The sequence below is a fragment of the Dysidea avara genome, chromosome 6, assembly GCF_963678975.1.
Source record: "Dysidea avara chromosome 6, odDysAvar1.4, whole genome shotgun sequence".
In the NCBI taxonomy this organism is placed as follows: domain Eukaryota; kingdom Metazoa; phylum Porifera; class Demospongiae; order Dictyoceratida; family Dysideidae; genus Dysidea; species Dysidea avara.
The window spans coordinates 38,373,868-38,387,598 of record NC_089277.1 but is presented as its reverse complement, the minus strand read 5'-3'; the positions used below and the strand labels follow the sequence as shown (position 1 = coordinate 38,387,598).

Sequence of the window (13,731 nt, the reverse complement as noted above, 5' to 3'; positions counted from 1 at the left end):
AAGGGGAGGGGGGGGGGGCAGTGGGGCAATACATTGCTCGACATTCAGGGGCGGATCCAGGAGTTGGCAAGGGGAGGGGCACAAGAAGCCAAGTTGCAAGTGAGCCAGATTCTAATTCAATGTTGCATTTTTGAGGGAACAAATAATCACCTCTTAGTAGTGTTTCACTGTTGATTTTTGCCATTTTTGCCTTTTCAGATGGTTGTGAAGTCTTAAAAGTTGTTTAAAAGGCTCTGAATGTCTTTAACAAATACAACACGATAATTATTTTTAGAGGCGCTTAGTACGTACGAAGGTGCTTGGTGACGATTTCACAGGTAATTTGACTTTGGTTCGCTTTGATTTCAGGTAAATTTGTAACAACTGCTAGTAAAATGTACATATTTTCATGAGTTTCTTGGCCCAACAAAGTTTAGTAGTTATTTTAATCAGAAGTATGACTGCCAGTGGCTCCTCCACAAATTTAGGGGGGGGGGGGCATTTGCCCCAAATGCCCCATCCTGGATCCGCCATTGACATTCATGTACATTACACTACTATGTTGTTTTCAGGGCTCCACCTCGGGATCCTCTGAAATTCAGCATAAGCTGAATGGACTCATGAGCCCTGCTTAAATTACAAAGTAAATAGTTTGTGCTTGGCCCTTAGCCGCTCTACTAACAGCAGTATAGAAATCAATGTTGAGGGGCGTGCGCTGCTTATGACGTCAGACGTGCGCTTCTTTCTGAAAAGGTTTTGACCTCGGTTTTTGACTTTATTCTTTTCTGTGGTGCAGCTTGCGTAGAGTAAACCATGGAAACACGCAAAGCGTTTGCTGTTGCATGTTTGATAGGTTTAGGATTAGGACTGTATGGTCTCGACTTTGTCAAGGCGCTTGGTGCTTCTCTCATCGCATTTTTGATGCTTGGCGGATGGAGGCTCATTAGAAGATGCCAAATGATTCCAAGAGACGTCAGGTACGTGTTTTACAGTACATAAGTACATTGGTTGTGTTGATGCGTGTTGTATCCCGATGAGCGCACTGACCTACTGTTCTTATTGCGTGGGAGTTTGGATTGCAATGGGTGGAGCAAAGGTTTGATGGCGTAGTGAGGACAAACTAATCACTACCCATACAGACACACAGGGTCCCATTGATAGGGCTCAAACTGTTTAAAGGGCTCCTGTAGCTCAAGGTAGGGTCTGCAACACGAAAAGTATCCTCCAACCATAGTTAATATACCCCCCTGGATTGGAAACTGCGCCACACACCCATAGACTTTGTACAAGAACCAGTGTCCTTAGGCTGGTTTCGCGCCTCGACAAATTTAATCCTATTACAGCAGAACGGTGGCATTAATGACTTTACTTTGTTACAAGAATGACTTGTGATGTTGTTATGATAATTGTTTTGGTTAGTTTGACCACTTTGCGTCACTTCTGGTTGGAAGGCTTACAATGGCGGATTACATGCTTTGTTGGAAGCACATTCTTGGCTAAACTAAGTGCTGTAGGTAGAAAAAGAAAGTACCACAAGGTTAACTATGCAATGGTGGCGAGATACAAGCTAGCTACTGTAAGACTGGTCACTGATAATATACCTGGACTGATCTACATACCGTACGCAAGGAAATTTATACGTGAGAGAATTTGACGAATCGGGTTTGATTAGTCAAAATTTTCTTAAGTCTAAATTTCCTTGCATACGGTATGTATACAGATCAGTCCAGTTAGCTATATTATCTATGACCAGTCTTGGCTAGCTTGTATCTCGCCGCCATTGTTAGCTACGGTGAGAGTATCCAGTCCTTGTAATACGCTACGTTTCCGCTTCGCAAACTTGTATATATACCAGTATACGACTATATGTGCTTCGAAATCACCATCAGCCACTCTGGATATCAGTAGACAATCGTGCCCTGAGTGCAAATGAAGAACAGAGTCCACGTCCTTTATCCCTTGCAAGCGCACCGAAATTTATTTTAGTTGGATACGTGCTCCTCAACAATAAAATTCTGGTCCGGTCCGTTCCGTTCCGGGTTTTAACGAAGGCCGCGCTGGCCCAGACCATCCCTGAGTGAACAATTAACACGAATATTTACAAAAAGAGTGTACTGCAAGGTTCCTTTTCAGAAACGAAAGTGATTCACGAGTGGCTCAATTTGTTCTCATTTGAATTTCAATCACGTGAGTGCGTATTTCATGCACTGGGAGATGGCTAACAAGCTTTAATTTTAACCATATCCCACATGCAGGTACTTTACCTAGTACTAGTTGTCGCTGACCCACGGCTCAGTTGGCCTTTATAGCATGTCTGCCTAACTCATCTCCATAAAGCAGCTATAGGCCACAAACCAAAGTTTGTTCTGGTTCTCTTTACTGCTTACTGAAGTGTAACTAAGTAACAAGACCTAGCTCTATAGAGGTCAAGAGTTATATATTATAACTTGTATACATTTCCATGGTCAGCTGAATAAGCTAGCTAGCTACAAAACCTGTAAAGCTAAAACAGTAGTTGATACCGTAGATCTTCCCTTTTAATCCTTGGACCATAAGGACAGTGAACTGATAACTACACATTCCACCTCATTCATAAACCTGCACTTTGTGTAGCAAGCTTCAATTTAGAATGACACTGTGGGGCAGTGATTATATGCTTATCTATACAGAAAAGAGCAACTGTGAGTCCTATATCATTCTATTGGTAAAGAAGTATGAAGTAGTGCAGCTAGTTTATTCACCGTCATGGCTGTTCTGGCCACTTTGTATGACCTTTTGTATAGCAAAGTGCTGTTTGGGATGTTGGCTGCAATATGTGGTATAGAGGCTTAATGCCAATTATTTCTATATACAAATTAACTGATAGGGAATCATTTCGGACCATAGCAACGTGGCTGTAATACTAAGGTTACCGGCCCTGTTACAAGAGGTTCCACTGTATTTGTAATCAACTAAACAAAATTCAGAACCTTAGATTCCCAAACGTCATATGACCTGCACCAGCTTGTGTGCTTGCATTTGCTCTTTGCAATCGACACTCCTTTTGTGTTGTATAATTGATTGTTATATTGCTGAAGGTGATTACTAGTCGGGTTATGGTCAATCAGTTGGGTGGATCACATGACCACTGGTATACAGTGGCCTCTAAGTGCATGACATGGGTAAGAAACAGTTTTCACAATCCTGATGACCAGAATAGCAAACTTGATACCATGCACATAATTGTGGTGTTTGGTCATTAAGAGAATTTATACGTACAGGTTTATAAAAACATTTTCGAGATTGGAAAAAGAGCTGAAAGGGATAATGGAAGATAATTCCACAATACCTGACTTATTTAATCGTACACTTGTCAAACACAAAGACAAGCCGGCCATTTTATATGAAGATCAGATATGGACATTTCAAGATTTAGAGGAGTATTCTAATTCTGTAGCTAACTATTTTCATAGTGAAGGCTTCACATTTGGTGATACAGTTGCTTTACTGTTAGAGAACTCACCAGAATATGTTGGACTATGGCTGGGAATGGCAAAGATTGGAGTCCATGCAGCACTTATTAATACTAACTTGTCTGGAGATGGTTTACTGCATTGTATAACTGTGTCTGGAGCAAAGTGTTTAGTGTATGGAGAAGTGTTCTCTGAAGTGGTGGCTAATATTTCTTCTTCATTACAAGGTATGGTTAGTACACATTTAATGTATTACAATTATATTCTAGTGCGTGGGAGAATCACGCTGGGTGATAACTAACTTATCACCACACTGTGAGGGTTGTCAATTATATTAATGAAAAAGTGTACCTGAGCTATAAGTGCCCAACACTATAATAACATTGCTATCCTTCACTTATGACACTTTTCTCAAATGATTTGTGTACTTACGTGTGTGCGCATCCATCATGTTTGTGCATGCATGCGTGTGTTGTGTATTTGCTGCATGTGTGTTGTGTTGTGTGTGTGTGTTGTGTCATGTGTGTAAGTGTGTTGTGTGTGTGTTGCGTCGTGTGCTTGTGTGTATAGAGTGTGTGTGGGTGTAATGAATGTTTGTGCGTGTGTGTGTGTATTGTGTCATGTGTGTGTGTGTTGTGTCGTGTGTGTAAGTGTGTGTTGTGTGTGTTGCGTCGTGTGCTTGTGTGTATAGAGTGTGTGTGGGTGTAATGAATGTTTGTGCGCGTGTGTGTGTTGTGTAGTGTGTGTGTGTTGTGTAGTGTGTGTGTGTGTGTGTTGTGTAGTGTGTGTGTGTTGTGTAGTGTGTGTGTTGTGTAGTGTGTGTGTGTGTGTGTGTGTGTGTTCATTTAAGTGTTGGCTCCCGACTTGGGAGAGTACAATTAATATGGTGCAGGGCCGCTTAAACCTTGTCTGAAAGGCTATATATGTAGAGCAATAGACTCCATCTGTACACACCCTGTTGTGGTATATACTCTCTAGGCAATTGATAGATTTCTTAGGTGCCTGTCTATGGAAAAGCACAATTGAACATTCACCAAAGAGCACAGAGTTCAGTGCCCAACACATGGCACTGCTACTTCTCAGGATGAAATATTGACATCGACATTTCAGATGATACCACAACACCCCTATCATAACAGGGAACCATATGACTTGTCCCTTGGAAATGATTCCTTCTGGTGGTGAATGAGAAAATCATTACCTGTTGTACTGTTTACACTCTCATAATCTCAACTTTGCAAGTAGCAGTATGACATTCATGTAAGTTAGCACTTATTCCTAAGTGCTAGTTTAGGCATCTACTGTATATACTCATGATGCTAAACACAAGGTAGAGACATGTGAACCGTGAACTGACTGGTTCTGCTGATAGTGAATGAATACTGCTTTGATTGTTTCCATCCCAAACGTTACTGTATCCAAGCAACTTCACTTCATGTTGACAATGGTTGTTGCTCCTCCTCCCCCCTTCTTGGGACCATAGAAATGGGACCACTCTAATGTCTTATTACTACTATAGCTCTTTTCTGTAACCACTCCGTGTTACTTGCTCTGTTGAGAGTTGAGGGATTTGTTCTGCTCCAAGAATGACAGTGAGTTATTGTGCACTGACCATGATGTTGAGAACAATAATTCTGGAGTTGCCCTGCCTCAATAACAGGGGCGGTTTGTTCTGCTTTAAAACCAATGGAGAGTCATTCTGTTTTGAGAACGGTGGTACCAGATATATGTTCTGCTCCGAGAACAGTGGTGATTTGTTCCGCTCTGAGAATGACGACAATCCTGAAACAGTAGTAATTAAACAACGATGACAGTTATTCTACTTGGTCCACCATAAGTGTGACAAGGCAGCATTAAGTTTCCGAGAACAAACCATACTCCCACCTTATAAATTCTTAATTCCTTTGGAGAGAATCCGCATCTTTCCCAGTTTGGTAAACTTTCTGGAATATTCTCAGTGAGATAGACCAATTCCATCTTAGTAGAATTGAGAATGAATATTTGAGCTGTGACATGTGTTCGAGCTATGGAAAAGACCGACTTGTGGGTTTGATTGTGGGTTTTTTATATATGCACTGGAGGTGCACAAAGCTGTGAAAATAGCTGTATGAGAATGGAAACTGACATACACCATTGATATGTGAGACTGAGCCCTCTGAAATGTGATTATTGGCTATATTCAAAGCATAATTTGGCTCAAGCCTATTTAGCACTATATTAGGTAGTCACTGCAAATATTTACATACATGGCGTTGCTATTGAAATACTGACCATTCACGTTAACAGGTGTAGTTGTTTAAGTTAAGCCTCCCATCCACATTGTACCTTTTCACGATGGGAAATTACACTCTTAGTACTATTGTGCTTAACAATAATTATTACATATTTGCTTTTAGGTGATGATGTTGGAGAATTCAAAATGATGTGTGTTCGTGGATACTCCTCCAGTGTCCCTAATGCTATTAAACTTGATGAGAAATTAGGGGCTGCTTCTAAACAATCTCCACCAGATGGGCTGTATGACAAGTCGTCCACAGGTAAACATCGTTACTACTTGTTCTGTACCATCATAGTCCATTTCACAGGAGTGCTGCTCTACATTTATACATCTGGTACTACTGGGCTACCCAAACCTGCTGTAATAAAACACACAAAGTATGCCCATGTAGTTCAAGCTGTGTGTATCATTAAGTACAGTTATATATAATAGTAGGGATTGATCTCACTCTGTTATAATTGTCGTTTACATATAGCATGTGACGTAAAAAGTTTTAGATCTAGGAAAACTGATCTAATCACCTGTGACAGCAGTAGGTTTGATTTCTCAGAGCTACATGAATAATCTATCAAATTTCATTATCAAAATGATGATTAAGTGGTCTGCTTTTGCTGGTTGCATTTTCCAAGCCCAGTGGAAACCTGTATGAACAGTCTGGGGCCTTTTATGGAGCTCTGGGCAATCATATGTAGCTGTGCAGCTCCGTATAGTGTTGAATAAAGACCTGTCTATAAATTTCCTTTCATTTTAGCCAGTATTGGTCCTTAATGGCCCATAACTTAGCAAAATTGACCTCTATACATTCATCTTCCATTTGAAAATAGCCCTTTGTCCACGCCTTGCCTACCACACCTATTGGAGCTCTCCTGATGCCTGCAGTCAACCTCGAGAAATAAACTATCTGTAATGGTGGCTGTTGACTACTTATACAGTGGATGTTTCTGGAAGATCTAAAACATGTTAAAATTTGTAGCAGGTAGAGTGTAATAGGCTAGCTAGATATTCACTGCTTCGCTGTATATTTCCACTGCTTCGATAAAACTTCAGAAAACAGGCACTACTTTGTGCTATTGTTTAGCTCAAGCTGAGCAGTACTGTAGCTTAAAATTTATTTCAATGTATCACACATTTCTTTGGTTGTGTAAATGCGGTGACGAGAAGTTGGTTAATAGCACTGCTGTTGGATTATTAACTGGTGCGTACCTGCCATTGTCACCTGTCGCAAACAATATTTCTCCTATATAGTACCCACAGACATGCTGTGTTCTTGTTCAGTACACAACGCAACATAATAAACAATGTAAAACAAAAGTCCACGCCTTCGAACGGACCTTCAAACAAGCAAGAGAAAGCCAAACAGCCACTCAACAAATTTCCCAATGTATTGGTGCACCGTAACTAGGATAGGAAAATAATTTAACGGACATTTCCAATCCATTAGGAACGCATACATTATCTATGCTTGCACAAAGCGCTGTAACTTTTGAAGCGCCTGTCCTATGGCTACGCAATTTGCGTCATTCTACTTGTGATGTAACAAGATGGGTTGCCTTCTTGAAAAATGCTATCATTTGGCCTATGCTTTGCCACAAGTCTATGAAACTAGTTTCATTAATGCAGTTATGGTCTAGGGATAACTGACAAGGTCAATCATAGCCTTGCTCATTACTTGTATGGGTGCACTCAGTAGTAATAAGTTGCAGCATGGTAATAAACACTCCTTTATCACCCTGTTAAAGCATTCTGAGACATTGCAAATTTATATCAGTAAGGGAAACCACATAACAGCAGTGCAGTCATAATGCTTGCTGCACTGTGATCATTTTGATATGAAAACTAGTCATCAAGTACCTGTAGTTCATCTTACACTATGACTTGATAAAATTCAACCTTTATTACTACTAACACCAACATTAGCATTGCCACAGACCACACAGGATAACAGTTTAAACCAAAATCAATTATAACAGTAAGCTACAGACCCTGGCAAAGTATCTAGTAACAGGACAAAGTATCTTGTAACAGGATGGGAGTATAACGTTATTTGACCTTTACTGTACTGTCATTAAGGATTGATTATGGCTTGTAGGACTGGATACTGATACATTAGGATCTTTTCAGCAAGTGTTTCTGTGACTATCAGGCTTATTCTTCACCACAACATGTACTACATTCTTGAAGCCATATCTTCACATATGAACATGCTATTTTCACTCTGTTTGTGCCAATTGGTAGTTCTATAGGTGGTAAACCTTGTGTCCAAGTTTCATTTCAATCCAAGGAACTGTAAGTCTGTGAGACACTTTGAAAAACATACAAATTTCTATGATAACCAATGTGTGGTTTAGAAAATATGTACTCCATACATTGTCAATCCTTAATTAAATTCCTCATGCCTTTAAATAAAGTGGTCTATTCAGGCCATATACAACTTGCATTAGTAAACCCACGATCGAAATCAAACACATGGCTATAGAATTTGGAAACACAAATATGTGACTTTCTGTGTTTATCGCAAGTAAACCGCTGTAGTTACACTGTTCATTTAACCTTCTCAAAGTAACCCAGTGAACAGACTTTTAATCAAAGTGTTGTTGTAGGCTATAAGAGTTAAGTTACCCTGCAAGTTACAATGGCCCATTTCCAGTGTGTTTGTTATTGAGTAGTGTCATTGTAATTGTATGGATCCATGTATATTCATGTGTACACACATGAGATATATATAAATATTTGCAGGTACTTTATTTCCAGCCGAGCTATATCCTCTTTTTTTGGGATATGTGAGTCAGACATCATCTATGACACACTACCACTCTACCACACCAGTGGTAACACGTTGGGTATAGGGGTAATGATTACACTGGGCTGTACTGTAGCTTTGAGGAAGAAGTTCTCTGCCAGTAACTTTTGGAATGACTGCATCAAATACAAGTGTACGGTAAGCTGACCAGCATGCTGAGTATGTTAAATAAATCATTGTAACCTGATCCCCTAGGAACTGTCTCTTGTTTTGTAAGGTCATATCACAAGGTTGTGTACATGTAGTTATGCTACTTTTATAAAGGACCAAATGTACAGTACTGTATAGCACTAATGTTGGACTGTTTGTGACCGGATCTGCAAAAAAGGGACATAATCGCATAAGCCTAGATTTACAGTATAAAGCATTGAATACATTGGGTGAAATACTTGCGTATTATTGAAAAAAATCCGTAATTTTTTTAACCCCTCTTTCTTAGTGAAGGAATGGACTAACAATAAAACTCTGGATATCATCTTATTTGCCTGCTCAAGAGGAGTTGGAAAATCTTTGTTTCGTTGCAGTAGACTCAAGGATACGTAATAGTGATTACGTAAGTTATGAGCGTTTGTTTACATCATGTCAAAGCGATCATACACGATCGATTTTTCTTCACGAATTTTGCCTTTGTATGCAGTGAAGAAAGGCGAGTAAGGGAAAAACTTACCCAGTAATTCATTCTCCTGTTCATGGTGAACACAATGGTGAAAAGTTTAGCTACATACCTCAATCCGTTGGTAAGTTACAACTGTTTTTGTAAGCACCTGTAGTTTATTTTCCCTTGCTGTACATATCGATTTTTCTGTTTTTGCTACTTTGTAGGTCTGTGACTCCCAAATTATTGGCATATGAAGCTGAAACTTTGCCAGTGGGTACACTAGATTATAAATATTCAATATACAGAAATTCGAAAAATATGCGATTATGTCCTGTTTTCGCAGATCCGGTCACATTTGCTTTGCAATTTGTCAAAATATTGTCTCAAAATTTTTCATTTCGTGCATGTGTCGTACAGTAAGGTACACCATACTGTAAATAGGGATCGTGGAGTTTTTGGCATTCTTGCCCATTTAAAATCACCTGAAAAACACCCTTAGTTTTCTTTTGAAACAGCTTGGCGGTATTGGGTAAACATAACTCGCTTGGCTAAAAGCACCAGTCAGTTAGTTGGCAGAAAATTCAATGGAATGAAAAATTGTGACTGGATCTGCAAAAACCCGACACAATCGCACAAACCTAAATTTACAGTAGAAAGCATTGAATACATTTGGTGAAATACTTACGTATTATTGAAAAAATTCTGTAAATTTTTTGAATGCCTCTTTCTTAGTGAAGGAAAGGACTACCAATAAAACTCTGGATATCATCTTATTTGCCTGCTCAAGAGGAGTTGGAAAATCTTTGTGTCGTTGTAGTAGACCCTAGGATACGGAAGATGTGAGCATTTGTTTACGTCACGTTGAAACGGTCGTACGCAATCTATTTTTCTTCATGAATTTTGCCTTTGTATACAGTGAAGAAGGGTGAGTAAAGGAAGAACTTACCCAGTAATTGATTCCCCTGTTCATAGCGAACACGATGGTGAAAATTGTAGCTCTGTACTTTAATCCGTAGGTAAGTTACAGCCGCTTTTGTAAGCGCTGGTAATTTATTTTCCCTATACTTGCTGTACAAATCGATTTTTCTGTTGTTGCTACTTTGTAGGGCTGTAACTCCTAAAGTTATTTGTATAAGAGGCTGAAACTTTGCCAGAGGGTACATTTGGCTAAGTAGATTATAAATATTTAATAAACAAGAATTTTAAAAATGCGTGATTGTGTCAGGTTTTTACAGATCCGGTCACAATTAATAATCCATGAAAACTTGTTGGGAGCATTTGGCATTCCTATAAAGGTACTTATTGGTCAGTACTACCAAGCTGTATGAAGGAAAAGCGAGGGTGGAGTTTAGGGTGGGCTAAAAAGCCCAATCCATATTATACAGTGCTTATGATATATTATGTGGAATAAACCATCTCAAGATTGAGATTCTCTAATAGAACAGTCACCATTGTAAATTAATAATGATTATAGCTAAGCAGTTGGAAATGACAAACTTACAAGATTAGTGGTGAACAAAAGAGATACAGTTTGAGACAAATATTTAGAATAATAAGTTACAATTTTTTTGGAAAGAAAAATTGGTGGAAAAGCAAAATATTGTTCCTAATTGCGTATTATTAGTGTTACAATTCCAATGTCTTCTATTTATAGGCTAATAGCCTCCTTACTGTACATTAGTGAGGTGGTGCTATAATAGCCTCCTTACTGTACATTAGTGAGGCGGTGCTATAATAGCCTCCTTACTGTACATTAGTGAGGTGGTGCTATAATAGCCTCCTTACTGTACATTAGTGAGGCGGTGCTATAATAGCCTCCTTACTGTACATTAGTGAGGCGGTGCTATAATAGCCTCCTTACTGTACATTAGTGAGGCGGTGCTATAATAGCCTCCTTACTGTACATTAGTGAGGCGGTGCTATAATAGCCTCCTTACTGTACATTAGTGAGGCGGTGCTATAATAGCCTCCTTACTGTACATTAGTGAGGCGGTGCTATAATAGCCTCCTTACTGTACATTAGTGAGGCGGTGCTATAATAGCCTCCTTACTGTACATTAGTGAGGCGGTGCTATAATAGCCTCCTTACTGTACATTAGTGAGGCGGTGCTATAATAGCCTCCTTACTGTACATTAGTGAGGCGGTGCTATAATAGCCTCCTTACTGTACATTAGTGAGGCGGTGCTATAATAGCCTCCTTACTGTACATTAGTGAGGTGGTGCTATAATAGCCTCCTTGCTGTACATTAGTGAGGTGGTGCTATAATAGCCTCCTTGCTGTACATTAGTGAGGTGGTGCTATAATAGCCTCCTTGCTGTACATTAGTGAGGTGGTGCTATAATAGCCTCCTTACTGTACATTAGTGAGGTGGTGCTATAATAGCCTCCTTACTGTACATTAGTGAGGTGGTATTATGGCTACATGAAGAACTACAGTAATTCATGTACAATCGAACAATTCCTGTATTTCATATGTGCATTGATTCTTTCTTAACCCACAGGTGATAATATACATTGGTGAAATTTGTCGATTCTTACTATCTCAGCCAACTAAACCATCAGACACACAACATTGTGTTAGGTTGGCTTTTGGAAATGGATTAAGAGCTCACATCTGGGAAGCGTTTAAGGAACGTTATCAGATTCCTCAAATTGGTGAATTTTATGGCTCCACAGAAGGCAATACTGGTGCAGCAAACACAACAGGCAAAGTTGGTGCTGTTGGATTCCTTCCTGTCATAGTTCCATTATCTGTTCAGCCTGCAAAGATTATACGTATTGATCCTGACACAAATGAACCAATTAGAAATTCCTCTGGATTTTGTCAAGTAGCCGACTACAACGAACCTGGAGAATTGGTGGGTAGAATTATCCCAAAGAATGTTGCGAGACAGTTTGATGGCTACAAGGGACTTGATGACCAAACACAAAAGAAAATATTAACAGACGTTTTCACCAAGGGAGATAGATACTTCCGTACTGGTGATATCTTGAAAATGGATGAACAAGGCTACCTTTATTTTACTGACAGATCTGGAGACACGTTCCGCTGGCGTGGTGAAAATGTATCCACTACAGAAGTTGAGAACACTGTTGCTAAGATACTTAATGATTCCCAGGTGGCTTGTTATGGTGTGGAGATAACTGGTAGTGAAGGTCGTGCTGGTATGTTAGCTGTTGTGAAACAAGATGATATTGACTTTGTTGAGCTTGCAAAAGAAGTTCAGAAGCGATTACCCAGCTATGCTGTTCCACTGTTTGTACGTCTTGTTGATAAACTAGACTATACCAGTACTAGCAAGATCATGAAACGTCAGCTCAAGGAAGAATCATTTAATATTAATTGTATTAATGATCCAGTGTTCTTCCTGGAGCCTGTCAACAAGGTGTACGTCCCTCTGACTGAAGATATCTACAAGAAGATTTGTGATGAAGAATATCACTTTTAGTGATGTACTCATACACAGATGTGTGCACACACAGTACTACATGTAGTTGAATTGCATGATATTTTGCTCTTTTTTGGCTATAAGATGTGTATGTGTTCAAAGCCAACCTAGGATCAGGCATTCTTAACCAGTTAATCTGCTGTGTTTGCATAATTTTGTGTTAAATAGTGATCACCAATTCTAATAGGAAGGTCTATCTATCTATGCTACTCTGATGAACACAGTCAGCTAGAATGATGAGATATGAAACGCCAATGTAGAACAATGATATCATAGTTTAGTATTGCAAATCTTGCATGCAGACAGCTGCAGCCAAACAATGATGTAACCTGCGTATGTATGTCCCTGCTACTTGGATTTTGTTGCTCTGTTTGTCAATAATGACAGAAATTAATGGGTTCATGCTACCAAGAGAAAATAGTGAGGGAGAGCGTCTAACTGCCAAATGCACTTGCAGCCTGTACGAAATCACTGCATTTTTAAATAGTTCACTTTCGAATTGTTGATAAGTGTTGAGAGCTGTTGATTGGTGTAAAGCCTTTGCTCTCTAAGGTATAAATATTTACATACATATTTCACAGTAATCTGCAAGCTATGTAGTTAGACACTCTCCCTTTGTACTACTGTTGATGCTACCACAAGGAGAGCTTCAAATCATTGGTCATAGGTTGTGATATTGCCATGTCACCCACAAATTAAAATTACCATAATTTTATACTTAAAAGAATCTCCCTCTTCCAGTTGATTATGAGTCGTATCCAGGTCCTTTATTCAGGTTCTTCCTGTATGAGCCCTTTAACTACCATTAGATCAAATATATTTATCTAACATCCAGTTTTTGATGGCAACAATTACATTCCAGCCACTACCTATGCACCGGAGCATATAATATACCAGTCTGTTCAGGGTAAACAGGAGCATTTATGCAATAATATTTATGTAGTCTATACTGTCAAAAAATTAGCAAAAAGCAAATGAATTCCACCTGACCAAATGCATCCAAAATATACATGCCTGGGTGGAATAATTATTATATGGTCATAAAGGATCGGATTTTGGTATTCAGATAGTGAAAATTGGTATATAATTGGGTACTTGCAAAAATCACATGATCCATTATTTATTAGTGACACCATGAAGGCTGTCTGATCATTTTAGACCTTGTACAATAATT

At 39.2% G+C, this 13,731-nt stretch overlaps 1 protein-coding gene across 1 annotated transcript; it reads left to right on the top strand.

The window, feature by feature from the left end:
- Positions 1-698: 698 nt before the first annotated feature.
- LOC136258044 (long-chain fatty acid transport protein 4-like) lies at positions 699-12,663 on the top strand. The gene is made up of 6 exons (XM_066051346.1): positions 699-956; positions 3,240-3,658; positions 5,828-5,968; positions 6,017-6,086; positions 8,446-8,647; positions 11,610-12,663. The coding sequence occupies exons 1-6, from the start codon at positions 793-795 to the stop codon at positions 12,555-12,557; spliced, it is 1,944 nt and encodes a 647-aa protein (XP_065907418.1). The 5' UTR covers positions 699-792; the 3' UTR covers positions 12,558-12,663.
- Positions 12,664-13,731: the final 1,068 nt, after the last annotated feature.